The sequence below is a fragment of the Microtus oregoni genome, unplaced genomic scaffold (assembly GCF_018167655.1).
Source record: "Microtus oregoni isolate MIOR12 unplaced genomic scaffold, Mior012 000024F_ref0000369, whole genome shotgun sequence".
In the NCBI taxonomy this organism is placed as follows: Eukaryota; Metazoa; Chordata; class Mammalia; order Rodentia; family Cricetidae; genus Microtus; species Microtus oregoni.
Window position 1 is genome coordinate 496,771 of NW_024543083.1, and position 14,507 is coordinate 511,277.

Sequence of the window (14,507 nt, forward strand, 5' to 3'; positions counted from 1 at the left end):
TCTCATATTGGTATTTTATATACTCTCATGCTTCATGACAGGCTAGTCATAAAAGCTTTCCCATCTAAAGATATAGATATAGATCAGCTAAAAATACAGATACTCCTTACAGTATGCTTAAGAAAAGCTATAAGTTGAATATGGATGTATCACAAGGAACCAATAGGTTAGAGGCTTGGTCCCCACCTTGTGGGCATTATTATTGGCAGGTAGTAGAAACCTTTAAATGAGGGGGCCTAGTAGGATGTTTTAGGTCATTGGGAGATCCCTTTGAAGGGAAATGTGGAATGATGTTCTTGTCCTCTCTCCCTTTCCTTCCCAGCTGTCACAAAGTGAGCAGCTTTCTCCTCCACACTTCTGCCATGATATGCTGCCAATTAACCACTCCAAAGCTTTAGGCTCAAAAATTTTAAGGTTGTTTAAGATTGTTGATCTCAGGAATCTCATATCAGTACCATAAGAAGCCTTAAGAAGTTAATGTTTAATGCCAAAAAAAAAAAACCCAAACAACAACAACAAAACCTTACCTGGGTAGAGGGGAACAGAGCTTGGCTTCCCAAGAATGAACACATTCAAGACTTTATCTACCCAGAAGTACATGTTTCTGTTCAGGTCATAAGCAACAGAACTGGGCCTTGACTTTACAGGGGTGAGCATCTCATAGATGCCTGTTCTTCGGTCCAGGATGCCTAGCTCTTTATCTGCTGCTATAAGAATTTTAACATCGTCATCTGCAGTAGAAGGAAGATGGTAACACATTACTCTGAAGCTTTCTTTTACATCTTCCCCTTTAACTAAAGATGCGATTCCTTCTTTTATACCGAAGTCTGCTTCTCCCTAAAGCAGAGACAAAGCACACTCGGGGAGATTTGTGGGCTGTCCTAGTCCCTCCTTCCCCTGATCCCAGCACTTTAAAGCTAATTTTTGGAATAGTATTGCCTTATTTGATTTCAGATTCAGCTGCTTCCCCTTAGACAGGACTCTGATACGGGCTTGTCACATAGCAGTCACATGTGAGAGTCCCCGAGGCAAAGAAGCTCAGGCCAAATTAAAACTCAACTGGTTGGTTCTCTGGAGCACCCAATTCTGTAGCTAAGGGAGTAACTATATCATCTTAAAGACACTCAGTGTAACTGACACTCTGGCTAGGCAATGCTTGCCACAGTAGCAGTTTCTTTGGAATGAAAAACATCGTGTCTAGCACTAAACCTTAAATTAAATAACCAGGGTCACGTTTCTCTATAATTACCATTAAGAGTAGAGCAGAAGCTGGGCTCATTTGGACTCCAGAACTCACCTGTAACCCGACAGTCCGTGCCATTGTAGAGCTGGTGACCTTGAATACAGCCACAGGAGTAAGAGCCTGGTGTGTTATGACACAGTTGGCTACAAGGACCATATGCCAGAGAGCACTCGTCCACATCTGCTGGCAGAGAGTCATAAGTCAGAGATGGCTCAGGAACTACGGCTTCCGTAGTTCAGTGCACAGGAGTTTCGGGCTCGCCACTGAGTTCCCATTCGTGGGAATGTAAGTTAGCAGAAGGTCCCAGACAGGGAGCCCTGCAGTTTGGCTGCCATGAAATGCAATCTGTGCTAATCCAGCAACATTCTTAGGCTATACTAGTTCCCAGTCACACCAGAATCTGATTCAGAATGACAAGTGTTAGGGCCTAGGGTTCACTATTCATGCCACAGAACACTTCATCTAAGAGGAACGAGAAGGTCACGTGCATGGATAGGACACCGAATTGAGCTTTTGTGCAACTGGTTTACACAGCCTGTGCTCCCAAACTAGGCTTGGTGAAACGCATCAAGTACTGGGGAGATGAAAACCAGAAAATCAGGAGTTCAAGTTCATCTTCAGCTACATTCTAAGTTCAGTTCTACCGTGCTCCACATGAGACCTTGTTTCAAACAAATAGCAAAAACCACACAGGACTCTCCAGTAGATAATCGACAAAACTATGAGATATTTATTTAGTTTTAATAGGCAGGAAAATGGTTCCTTGGGGAGATTTTAGGAAGATGTTATTCCTCCTAAATCACAAAGTCCTGGGACATAACAACACTTTCCAGTCCCAGGAGTACAACTGATGCATGGCCACAGTCAAGTCCATGGCCAGCCAAGCCTTGCTGTGAGTCAGAACCCCCAAAGTGTGCTACAACCCTACCTAGATGCTTCTGAGGGCCATGACCAGATTCTAATGAAGAATTCATAAATCTTATAACTTATAAGTATTGTTTCATTTAAACAATAAACTTAATTAAATTTAATTACTAAGATTTATTAAATTCTAATTATAAGTGATGAACTTAAAAGTAGGTTCCTAACATCTCTTAATGAAGTCTTAAGATTAAAGCCATTACAGAAGGCAATTTTAAAGTTCCTATATAGCCTTCCCTGGTGGGTAGACCTGCAGATCCATCATAAAGAGAACATTGAATACACAGACAGGGCTGAGAGCAGAGCTCAACCTGTCCTTAGGGTGAACATAGTTAACACAGCAGATCCTTTATTCTTGTGCTATACTTCAACCGAAATTATCATCCTGTATTGTTCTAGATAGATGCTGTAGGCTACTGGTCATATGTTTTTTACATTATTAAGAATAATGAAGACCAGTAAATCTTATGTCAGCCATCCCAGGTCTATAGCTCCATTTTACAAAAGAGAGAAACGAAACCCAAGGATTAAATGACCTGAAGAAGGTCAGCTGAAAGGGACATGCAGAACAAAGATACAATGTACTTTAGTTCACAGGCTCTCCATCCTTGGTGGCAGAGACCTGGGGACTGGCTGTGAAGGGACAAGGATATTTGTTCAATGGCAAAAGCTCTTTACACTCCATAAGGTAGGACACTAAACTTAAGTTTAGTGTCTAAGTCTTTGGTCTTTGGTCAATAATTGACTTGCAACTCCCACAAGCTAGAGTAATAATTAGAATCGACAAGGAAATTAGAATTTTGTTCCTGGTGGAAATACGTGTGCTCCACCATTCTACATGTGGAGTGTAGTCAGGTAACTGAAAAGGAGGATTCAAATTTATATTCCTACAGCAAAAGACATGCAAGTGTTGTTCGTGATATCTCTCTCTCTCTCTCTCTCTCTCTCTCTCTCTCTCTCTCTCACACACACACACACACACACACACACATAGCAGAAACAACCCAAATGCACCATTAATAGCTAAATAGAAAAATGTGCTACAAGCATAAGCAAGCATAAAATAGAATTATGTTCAGTCTTTAAAAGGAAGGGAATACTGACACATGGATGAATCCTAGAGACATGTGACACACGAAAGGACAAACACCGAGAGACTCCACTTACGTGGTGATGCATAGAATATACAAACTCACAGAAAGAGAAAGTCAGAAGTTACCAGAAGCTAAGGCATATGGGGCCTAGGAAGCTGTTGTTACATAGACAGAGAATTTCTGTTGGGAATGGTGAAAAGAGCTAGAAATGCATGGTGATGGGAATAGTACACTGTAAACATGAACACCAATACAATAGCAGCACATTGAAAACGCCTGAAACGCTGAAATTCATGCTGTGTACATGTCGCCACAATAAGAACGCTTCTAGAGGACGAGCCAGCTCTGACCTCCACAGCTCCATCCATCAGGCTGCAACTGCCACCCTGACGTGCAGGAACACTGGACACCCCAGCGGGTATCACTGCATGACCCCTCACAGCCACCATTCAGCAGGGAACAGTTTTTACCTGTGGGGATAAGGCAGCAGTCAAAACAATTGAGCTCGGTGGTTCATGCTTTACAAACCATGTTGTATTAGGCACCTTCTGGGCTGGGTGAGGAGCAGATGAGCACTCAGAGACAACCCTTGACCCTGCCCTCTCAGCTGGGAAAATGGGGCTAGGGGAAGACTACGTGGAACAGGAAAGGTACAAAGTCCAGGACCACAGCAGTGGCATTTCTTTCCAAGATATCATGTAGACAATCTCAAGGGTTGGTGTATTTGTATTTCCCTTCTGTAGAAAAGCGGAGACCCTCCTATGTGCTTTCTGTGGGGTCTGTGGGTAAGGGGGACACTTGGCCCTGTATATTCATTTATGAATGCAAATAATCAGACCCAAAGCTGTACTGAGGTTTGGCCATTAGTGCTTTAATAACTCTTACGTGTGTTCTTATAGTACAAAGTTTCTTCAGAAGCCTTTAGGGGAGTCTTAAGAAGCATGGGGGAAGGGCGATGGTGGCTCATGCCTTTAATCCCAGCACTCGGGAGGCAGAGGCAGGCGGATCTCTGTGAGTTCGAGGCCAGCCTGGTCTACAAGAGCTAGTTCCAGGACAGGCTCCAAAGCTACAGAAGCATGGGGGACAGGAGACAAATGACAGAATGACTTGAGGTGAGATGCCCACTCTCTCTTCTTGCACTGGCTGCTTTTGTATGTAAACTTCACACAAGCCAGAGTCATCAGAGAGGAAGGAGCCTTAGCTGAGGAAATGCCGCCATGAGATCCAGCTGTAAGGCATTTTTTCAATTAGTGACCAATGGAGAAGGACCACTGTGGGTCAGTGAGTGGTGCTATCCATAGAATGGTGGTCCTGTGCTCTATAAGAAAGGAGGCTGAGCAAGCCAGAGGAGACCATCCAGTGGGCAACTCCCCTCCCTGGCCCCTGCATCAGCTCCTGTCTCTAGGTCCCTATCCCGACTTCCCTTGGTGATAATCAGCAATGTAGAAGTGTAAACTGAATAAACCTTTTCCTCCTCAATTTGCTCTTTGGTCATGGTGTTTCATCACAGCAATAGCAACCCTAGCTAAGAAACTTCCCTAGTAGATCCTGCAGTGATTCTTCTAGTGCAAACCACAAAGTTAAAAAGTCAGTTACAGCAATGGTGGCAAACACCTTTAATCCCACCATTCAGGAGGCAGAGAAAGGCAGATCATTGTGAGTTCAAGACCAGCCTGCTCTACAGAGCGAGTTCCAAAACAGGCTCCAAAGCTACAGAGAAACCTTGTCTTGGAACAACAACAACAACAACAACAAAAATAGTTACAGCTGGGTGATGGTGGCACATGCCTTTAATCCCAGAGGCAGGTGGATCTCTGAGTTTGAGACCAGCCTGATCTACATATTAAGTTCCAGACAGTCAGGGCTACACAGAGAAATCCTGTCTCGAAAAAGGAAAAGAAGAAGAAAGAAGGGAAGGAAAGAAGGAAGGGAGGAAGGAAGGAAGGAAAAACAGATAGAAAGAAAAAATCAGAGTTATTTTTCAACAACCTTTCTCCTTACCAGAAAACATGCTTTCTGAGGTTTTTCTCAGTTAAGTCCTTGGAGAATTCTATTTTATTTTTTTTTCTTAAACAGATTGATTCATTCCTCCCCCAGACAGGTGCCAAATGGTTTCTATTGCTCCCATTGGTTTTGTGCGTTTTCTTGTACTGGATCTGCAAAGCTGTATTGAATCTCATAAAATCCCCAAGCTGAAAGCTGAACAAAAGCAGTGAGCACCAGGCTCAGCCAAGGCTTTCTGGAGAGGGATCCCTAGATTGGGTGAAGTCTGAGCATAGTGCTGCAGATGGCTGACCCTCAACGGAGGGCGTGGCCCTTGTTGTGACATGGATTTTACCAACATTAGTGGATACACTGCTGGCTTTATCGAAAACTTCAGAAGCAGTGTAGTATCTAGGTTTTTACCTAACCCATCTCCTTAAAGCTACAGAATGAAAATTGCTCTTGAAGTTTTGCAAGTTAGGGGATTTTCCTCATATTCACAAGAGCAAAGCTAGGAGCCTTAATGTAATAGATGAAATGTGATGTGATAAAATGTAAGGAACAAAGGCAATTGTCTGTGTGTGCATTTCACTTTAAGCATTCTTCCGAGGAGCCGGCCCCGATGATAACTGTTAGGGATGGATTCTGAAACGTCGCCTACCGACTCCTGAGTTTGAACGTGCACTCCCCTGATAATGGTGCTATTCTTGGAAGCGTGGGACCTCTGGGACCAGGGAACTCACTAGTTAGAAAGTGGGCCATTGGAGGCAGGTCTTTTACAGTTATAGCCTCAGCCCCGTTTCTCTGCTTCCCATTCTGCAGAAATGAGAAAAGCAGCAGCCACACATCCAGGATGCCCTTGCACAACCCACCCTCAACCCAGCCTGTGACTGCCAGCCACAATCAATCCTTGCTCCCCTTAATTGCTTCTGTCACAGCCAAGTGTGCAGTAATTAATCCAGTAACTAAGGCAGTAAGCTAGTTCATCTCGTTTTCCCACCTCCCGTCTTAAGCTGAGGAAGCGGTTTCTTACCGCATGTGCTGGGTTCATCAGTACCATCTGTACAGTCAGCTTTCCCATCACACATCCAAGAGTCTGGGATGCATTTCCCTCCGTCACAGCTAACAGCGCCTTCTGGACAGGTGGCTGGGGAGGAAGTTGAACGTTCTTCTTCACTATTGCTCATAGCCCAGGAGGGTAATCAGGGACTCTCCCTCCAGTAGGTTACTTGCCAATATTTCTGTAGCCCAAGCAATTGAGGATTGGAAAGGAAAAGCTTATCATTGGAAACTGATTTTTGTCTTTCAGGGAGTTAGGGCTTTAGACTCCATCGTAAAAATAGCGAGACATCTGGGCACTCATGCTAAACTTGATTGATCTAGCTTTAAATAGTTGGAATTAAAATTGTACTGGAGTCAGTCACTTGACCCAAACAGAGTATTCCTCTAAAAAATCCACCTAATTGTACAAAATGTTAGATGCTGAGCACATTTAATTTTGCAGCCTTAACTCCACAAAAGTTTGGATAGGATTTCAGTCCACCAGGAAACCAGAGGCTGCACTTTTCTGGGGTTGGGAGGACATCTAGGAGAGGAATGTGGTGCTCGCCACACTTTGGGGTTGGGTTTCGTGCTTTTTAGTGGGAGTTTTTTACTGACAGTGTTCACTATGTGAGAACAAGTATCAATGATTGCTAGGCTCCCTGCAGAGACTGGTGCTCAGGTGTTCTAGAGACTGCTAGCTCATCAGCACTGGGAACATTTCAGGTAGTGCTTATTTAGCATATACATTACAGGGGTTTTTATTTACCCAGCCCTTTGTGTTTCCATGGATAGCTACGCCTCAGCTCTTGCTAGGGAGCATCCTGTTTTTAGATAAAGGATGGTAGCCTCAGGGATAGGGATTAAATGTAGCCTGCACAAAGCAGTCCACGTCCTATACCTTGCCCTCGAAACTTAAGGGGATGCCAGACGTACCACAGCCCTCCTCATCCGAGGCATCACCGCAGTGGTCAATGCCATCACACCTCCAGCTGGCCATGACGCATGCCCGATTCTGGCATTGCCACTGCCCCGCCAAGCAATGGCTGTGGGGACAGTGTTCTTTTACAGAGTCATCGTCACAGTCCTGATGGCCATCACAGTGTTCCCAAGCATCCAGACACTGAGCCTTTCCCGGACACTGGATTTTGTAGTCCGGACACACTGTCAAGATCTCTGAAAGGCAGGAATTAGGTGGGCAGGGCAGAACTGCGGGACAATGACAGACATGCTTATCCAGGCTAGAACTATGGTTATGCCGTGAACTCCATCTATGAAACCAATAGCTAAGAGATGCTAGCTAGATGTCATTAGGGACATGGTTGTGACTTTCTGCACTGAAGTTTCTCCCCAAGATAAGTTTTCAAAAAGTCAATAATGCTAATAAATTTGAAGAAAAAAAATACAAAGAAATGGGTCTGAGAATCTTTTATAACATGAAAGACAATATAACATCTGGCTCAGCCCATACAACCTAAGGCTATTCCGTGGCTTACTTTCAGTTAGCACTACAGATGATGGGCTGTTGAAAATAGTGGTGCAGGGCTGATGGAATGGCCTGGGAGGTAACAGTCCTTGCCCTAAGCCTGTTGACATGAGCTCAATCACTGGGATCCATGCGCTGGAAAGAGAGCATCAACTCCCCAAGTTGTCCTCTGGGATGCTGCATGGGGTCCATGCATGCATGCATGCGTATACCACCTGCACAGGCGCATACATAAATAACAAATGGGTGCAATTTTTAAAGGAAGTCATACCTACCACAGTTAACCTCGTCGGAGCCGTCTAAGCAGTCCCTGGCACCGTCACAAAACCAGCTGGTAGGAATGCATTTCCCATCATCACACTGCCAGGCTTGCCGGTACCCAAGGCAAGTTTCCTCTGCAGGCCAGAGTTGGATTCAAGAGCAGGCAAGGAGGAAGACGAGTTTGTCAGAGTCTGTCCGTTTGCTGGATTTCAAGTCATATCATTCAAAATAGGAAAGCAATGAAGACTTCTGAGATCGACACTGGCCCCAACCGTGAACTTGCTGGTTCCCTTCACACTCCTGACAGCAACTCTACGGTATAGCTTACTTCTCCCATTACTGTGACAAAATATTCGACAGGAGCAACTTGAGAGAAGGAGAAATTATGTCGGTCCACATTGAATAAGGGATACAGTTCGTCATGGCAGAGACGGCATGGTGGCCAGAGTGTGAGGTGGCTGGTCATAGTACATCCTCAGTCAGGAATCAGAGAGATGAACACTCATACTTGGCTCTCCCCCCCCCCCCTTTTTTTTCTAACTCACACTGGGATACCAGTGCTTGGAAAAGCGCCACCTACGTTCAGGGCCAGTCTTCCCTCCTCTGTTAAACTCTGGAAACTGCATTGCAGTCATGCCCAGAAATGTGCCTACTGGATGGTTCTAGAGCTGGTCAAGCTGAGATTGACGATTAACCAATTAATTTACTTTAACAAGGAAGAAAGACCCAGGATCCTTCAAAGCTTAGCCTCTCTGCCATTGTTGAGAACACTGTAGCCTAGCAAAAGTTTTGGGGCAGAGATACTTTATAAGCGTTCTGTCTAAAGTGGCAGCTAGCCATGCACCACTAACAAACACAGGAAAGGTGGGTTTTGCACAACAGGCTTGAAGTTTATTTATATCTAACCATTCAGGTACATTCTGACCCCTACAGGTGGCTGGAAGCCAAGACAGTCCACCTCTTTGAATTCCTTTGATCGCCAAGACTATATTCAGATCAAAGACAACGCCGGGGGAACTAGTAGATTTCACAGCAAACCCACCTTCAAATAGTTCACCTTAAGAAGGAGACTTAGAGAGTCAGGGTAGCATGCCCGAGGACTACACAACAAAGCAAGCATGGAAGTGTATTCCAACCCACAAACATACGCCTGTTTCTGTTTGTTCATTTGCTTGTTTATTGGATTCTGAGACTTTAGCCCAGGATTTGCATGTGACCCTCAACCCTGGAGCTTCACCCTGAGTCCTGAGAATGTTTTCATACCAAATATTTCATGTGAAGTTAGAGACAGCAAGTGTCCACCCAAGAAGAAGAAAGTGGGATAAACAAAGAAAGGGCATACTCACTGATACATTGATGCTCTCGTTCTCTCTCTCTCTCTCTCTCTCTGTCTCTCTCTCTCTCTCTCTCTCTCTCTCTCTCTCTCTCTGAATAAGATGCATCGCTTAAGCTTTCTGTCTGTACTAGTGTTCAGGTGACCCACCTGGGGCTTCGAATACACTAAGCACTGAGAACTAGGGCCTTGGAGCAGCAAACTATTTGCCAAATATTTAACTTGGCTTCTAAAAGTTTTGTACTTTGTTTGCTCAATTTGCATACAAAAGAGCTTTGTGTATTAAGGTCTACAAGGCTTTCTGGAGAGCCTCTGGATTAGTCTAGTTAAATAAATATGGTCACCAATGCTTAAGCCTAAATTTAAGGTACAAACTCTGCTCTTACAGTGGTGCCACTAATACTTGAGGACGACTGGATTTCATCTTTGAGAGTCTGTGACACTCAGAACACTCCTCATGATTGACTATCCCCTCAGGGGACAAAAGCCACGAGGGTGGACACTGTCAGACAAAGACACATCAAATACCTTAGATCTGAAATGATGGGACCTTTCTGAAGTATTTCAGATTGAAGATTTTTCCATTTATTTTGCACACACACATACACACACATGCACACACACACACAAGCACACTAAAGTATCACATGGATGGGCCCAAATCTAAATAATTCTGGCTATTTTTTACATTGTTAAGGATCAGACTAGGGTCTTGCACATTGTATATACTATCCCCCCAGCTTTTCATTTTGAGACAGGCTCTTGATAATTCTTCCAGTTTGTCTTGAACTCAGCCTACAGCTTAGACCAGCCTTGGACTTACGATCCTCCTGTCTCAGCATCCCAAGCAGCTTGTGTTTCAAACATACTCCACACACACACACACACACACACACACACACACACACACACTGAAGGTGATTTTATATGCTATTTTAAGTGAACCTGTCTTCTGGCTGAGACCCATCACATGAAGTCAGATAGGGAAAGTCCTGTGGTGGTATCATGTTTGTATTAAACCACTTTGGGTTGTAGAGCCTTTCAGATTTTTACGTCGGGAATGCTCATCTTGGGCTTGGACGCCAGGGCTGGTGTACGACAGCATCTCGAGAAGTGCTTACCACACTGCTCATCTGTCCCATCCGGGCATTCTTGCTCGCCATTGCAGAGCCAGGCTACAGGAATGCACTTCTCACCACAAGCCACTTGCCGGGTCCTGTTACACTCGATTTCACCTGCAGTCAATAAACAAGAGGCAGAGTCCTGAGAGTTTCTGGCCCCCACAGCCTAAGACGGCATTTCTCCATGATAAGGAGCCATGGAGTGTTGTGTTGAGGAAGACTAAGTTCCTCCTCCCACTCCACTTGGGCTCACTAGGAAATTCCTTTAGAACCAGGTCCTCCTGGTGTCATAGAGTTGCTTCAGGGAGGCTTACTGTGTGCCTGTTCTCTGTAGGATTAGAGGAGACTCACACTTGGGCACCAGTAGATATAGGTGCAGTAATGCCAGATCTAATTCGCTCACAAAGCCATGGAAAGTGAGCACGTATAAGTTAAATGTCTAGGCTCGAAACCTTAGAGCCCAAGTACTTCCATTTAATCTTAGACATGTACAGACCCACGTTCGGGGTCCAACACAACATTCTTTTAACAATATCTCTCTCACGGCTATGCTATAAATACTTGGAAGCTTTCAAAGACTGAATTTATATTATTCCATTCAAGTCATGAACTTGTAGCTATTGTTTGGTGTTCAATGGTTACCAAAAGCCAGAAGTGGAGTAGCCTCGGAAGGAAGCTGCAGGAAGGTCTGAGTACTCATTTACAGCATTGAACTGACACTTAGAGAGGAAAAGACAATCGTTGGTTCCTAGAAAACATAAGCTACACGGCCTGTCCCTGCCGGAGTCGCTGCACCATGTGTGGAATACTCAGCAAGTTCTGTTCCTAGCAGCAGCCTGGGTCGCCAACTGATGGAAGCGGGCGTGAAAGCGGATGTGAGACAGCTCCTCCCAAGAAGCTAGATGCCAGTCTTACAGGTTTTCTTCTACAATTGTGTCACCATCTCGGCCGATTTTAAAGCAAATTCAGTTTTTAGAAAGCATTTAAAATAGACCCCCAGGAATAGAGTTTATTACTGGATTAGCTGCCACCTCTAGCATCTCCTCCTATTCCATCTAGGCTATCATGTGACTAAAGCTGGTGAGACCATTTAATGTCTGGCTACTGCTACTATGGGAACAAGCTCAGTTCACAAACCACCTGGGCTAGAGCATTTTGGTTGGACTACTTGCTGACTGACTGTTAGGTCTCAAGGTGTCTGAATATCCAGAAACGAGCTTAACCTGAACTACTACAGGGGGATTTCTGATGACCGACTCCAGTGCGTCCTAAGAAGTCGTTCCCCTTACCTCTGGCAGAGGGGACACATGGCTCCACCGACATAGATCTGTGGGTGCATAACAAAGTGCTGGCCTCCGGGCTCCCTCAGTCTCTATCCCCAAGTACTTGTTATACATTTCATAGCCCCCACACCAGCCTCATGGCCCTTCCCTCCTCCTAGCTATGCACCCTCTCTGTGCCTGGCTGGTCTCTACTCTTCCAGCACTTTCTCTCGCCCCTTCCCCTCTCTCACTATCTCTTGCTGTGCTGCCAGCTCCTCTGTTCTCTCCAACTTCAATCACCCTGACCAGGTCCATTCTGCGGGCCACGTTCTGCTACTTCTTTCTCTCTCTGCTCTAGACTCTTCCAGATGTCTCTGGCTGTTGTCTCTCTCTCATATCTACAAGAAAAACTTTAGTCATATCGTGGAGTGGCCAAGTCCTCTTCTCCCATGCATCCTCTGGCACACGGATAATGGGATCTCGGTTTTGTTGTGTATGCAATGAGGCTAGGCTATATGGGATCCTGAAAAGGAGATGGAAGGCTTAAGCGAACAGGAAGCGGCTTGGCTCAGAAGCTGCTAAATCAATGCTCATCAGCCATTAGCTCCTTTGCTACCTCTTGTAGCTGATCCTTCCAGGAGGATCTCAGGGCTGCCGTTCACCATCAAAAACTGAGACTATTAGGTGAACCACAACTGAAGAATACTTTGTCTCAGAGATGATCCGTTTAGGAACCCAAAATACATATGAAATCTGGGCATTACCTGCAGACTGTTTTTCAATACTTTCCCAATACAAGTAGGTGCTTACTATAAAGGCATTTATAAAGTACTTACTAACATCTATTGACATTAAATTTACAGTGGCTTGCTCATAATCATGGTATCAAGTACACGGATAAGTGTTGTCCTAAAGCACATGTACTTTATACTCAACGATGTAAAATCACTGCTTAGTTAAAAAAAAAATACAAGTGATTTTAAATCCTGTTTCAGAAGTGATGGGGAGACCAGTCACAGCCTAGATGCTGCAGCAGGTTAGGCACAAATTGTGAGGGTCAGAACCTTAGGTCGGCTTGGTCAAGACACAAAATGCAAACATAAAACGACTTCACTTGTGCATTCTTCCCTTTGTGCCCGGGGTAAGGTTGGGCACATCAGTGTGGTGGGATTGCCAGCCTCACTAGACAGGTGCTTCTCAAAAGCTGCATGCTTCCGACCTCTGTCGGCATCAGCAGCTAGCAACTTCATCCCCTGGGAACTGTACCTGTCTCAGTCAACCGGGGACACGTCGTCTCTCTTCCAGATGCCACCTTTGGATCTGTCTACAAAAGTAGCATCCACCAGTGCTGCAGGGAGTGCTCCTGTCCATTCTTTCCCAGCAGCTTTGGAGAGCGGGCTATTCTCAGTGCCTAGCAGCCATCCCATGGCGACTGGTGGGAAACTAGAGCTAGGAAGAGAGTCCCACCGGGTCTGGACTTAAAGGAAGGAAGAATCTAAGAGGTAAGGTGTTCTAAGTACTCAGGGGTGGAGAGAGCTCCTTTTGCACTTTTGCTGGGTGACTCCACGGAAGCAAAGAACATCTTTGTCCCTGATCTTACCTCTCCTCCTATTCACAGGTTTGCAAAGGGCCTGGCAATCTTGGGTGATCCAGGTCCCTTCCTGTAGGATGCTCAGCCTCACTATTCTACACCCTACACACAGCTGGGGACAGACAGCACACTTAGCGAGGCCGCCTGAAGTTCACCTTCTGTCTGCCTCTGCAGCGCGCTGCTAGGACACTACTGCTATCCTGCACCCTACCTTCTGCACCCCGCAAACCCGAGCTGCGACCCTTCCAAGGGCGCCCCTGCACACCGGCCCCACTCACCTGCCCCTGAGAGCCCGACGCTGCCCAGCGATACCAGCATCAACGAGAAAAGGAGCTGGAGCATCCGGCACCGCATGCCTGGGAAGGCTAGACTGTGGGATTTGTTCTCGCCTGCGCCTGAGTGAGGAAAGCCCGGGAGGGAGGAGCAAGGCAAGGAGTGCAGGACGCCGTGGGGGAGGGGGCGGGGGTGCAGTTCCCACGCCTCCTTGCAGGTTGCTGAATCCCAACCTGGGGTGTGCCGGTGCGCATCTTGTGCGCCCACTATCAGGGCAAGACCTGCCGCTGTCCTGGAAGGTCTCGTCGCATTGTGGGGACTTTGTGTCCCGATCGTCAGTGGAACTGGAAACAGCGCTAGGCTCACTGGGAGCTGGCTCTTGGGGGACATGGAAAGGGTTGGTCTGCTCACGAGTCACCTGAAGCAGGTCTGCCTCTCAGGTGATGCAGTGTGCCAGGTGCTCTTCCCTCACTTTACAAAGCATAGAATTCCCTGTCTCTCTGTCTCAGTCGGTCTCTCACCCTGGCGCTCTCTCTCTCCCTTTCTCTCTCTCTCTCTCTCTCTCTCTCTCTCTCTCTCTCTCTCTCTCTCCTCTCCACCTCAACCCCTGAGTGTTTGTGCACCCTGACGCTGCCTCTCCTCCAGCCCCACTTCCCCCCTCCTCCAACCCTCCTTTCTGTGTACCTAGGCAGAATAAATCCTTTCTATGACCCAGTCTCAAAGATGGTGATGAAGACTCTAAAGACATCCTTCTTTCACTGCTAAAGTCCGGAACAGCACTCCTGGTTCAGTCCATATGACTGACTGGGCAAGTTGAATTTGAACCGACCTAAGCATGACCCCAAAAGAGCCTGCAGAATTTAGCTAGTGGTCATCCTATCTCCCGCCGCTGTTCAGG

General features: G+C 46.0%; 1 protein-coding gene across 2 annotated transcripts in view; it reads right to left on the reverse strand.

Moving 5' to 3' along the window:
- Window positions 1–13,716, reverse strand: part of LOC121462434 (low-density lipoprotein receptor-related protein 1-like) — a 48,667-nt gene extending 34,951 nt beyond the window's left edge. For both annotated transcript variants that reach the window (XM_041674014.1, XM_041674013.1), the window contains exons 1-8: window positions 13,615–13,716; window positions 10,484–10,597; window positions 8,044–8,163; window positions 7,219–7,458; window positions 6,275–6,388; window positions 3,609–3,728; window positions 1,298–1,423; window positions 528–731 (exon numbers count right to left, since the gene is read on the reverse strand). In XM_041674014.1, coding sequence (XP_041529948.1) covers window positions 528–731; window positions 1,298–1,423; window positions 3,609–3,728; window positions 6,275–6,388; window positions 7,219–7,458; window positions 8,044–8,163; window positions 10,484–10,597; window positions 13,615–13,690 — 1,114 coding nt within the window. In that variant the 5' untranslated portion in view covers window positions 13,691–13,716. The remainder of the gene's footprint in view (window positions 1–527; window positions 732–1,297; window positions 1,424–3,608; window positions 3,729–6,274; window positions 6,389–7,218; window positions 7,459–8,043; window positions 8,164–10,483; window positions 10,598–13,614) is intronic.
- Between the last annotated feature and the right edge of the window lie 791 nt (window positions 13,717–14,507).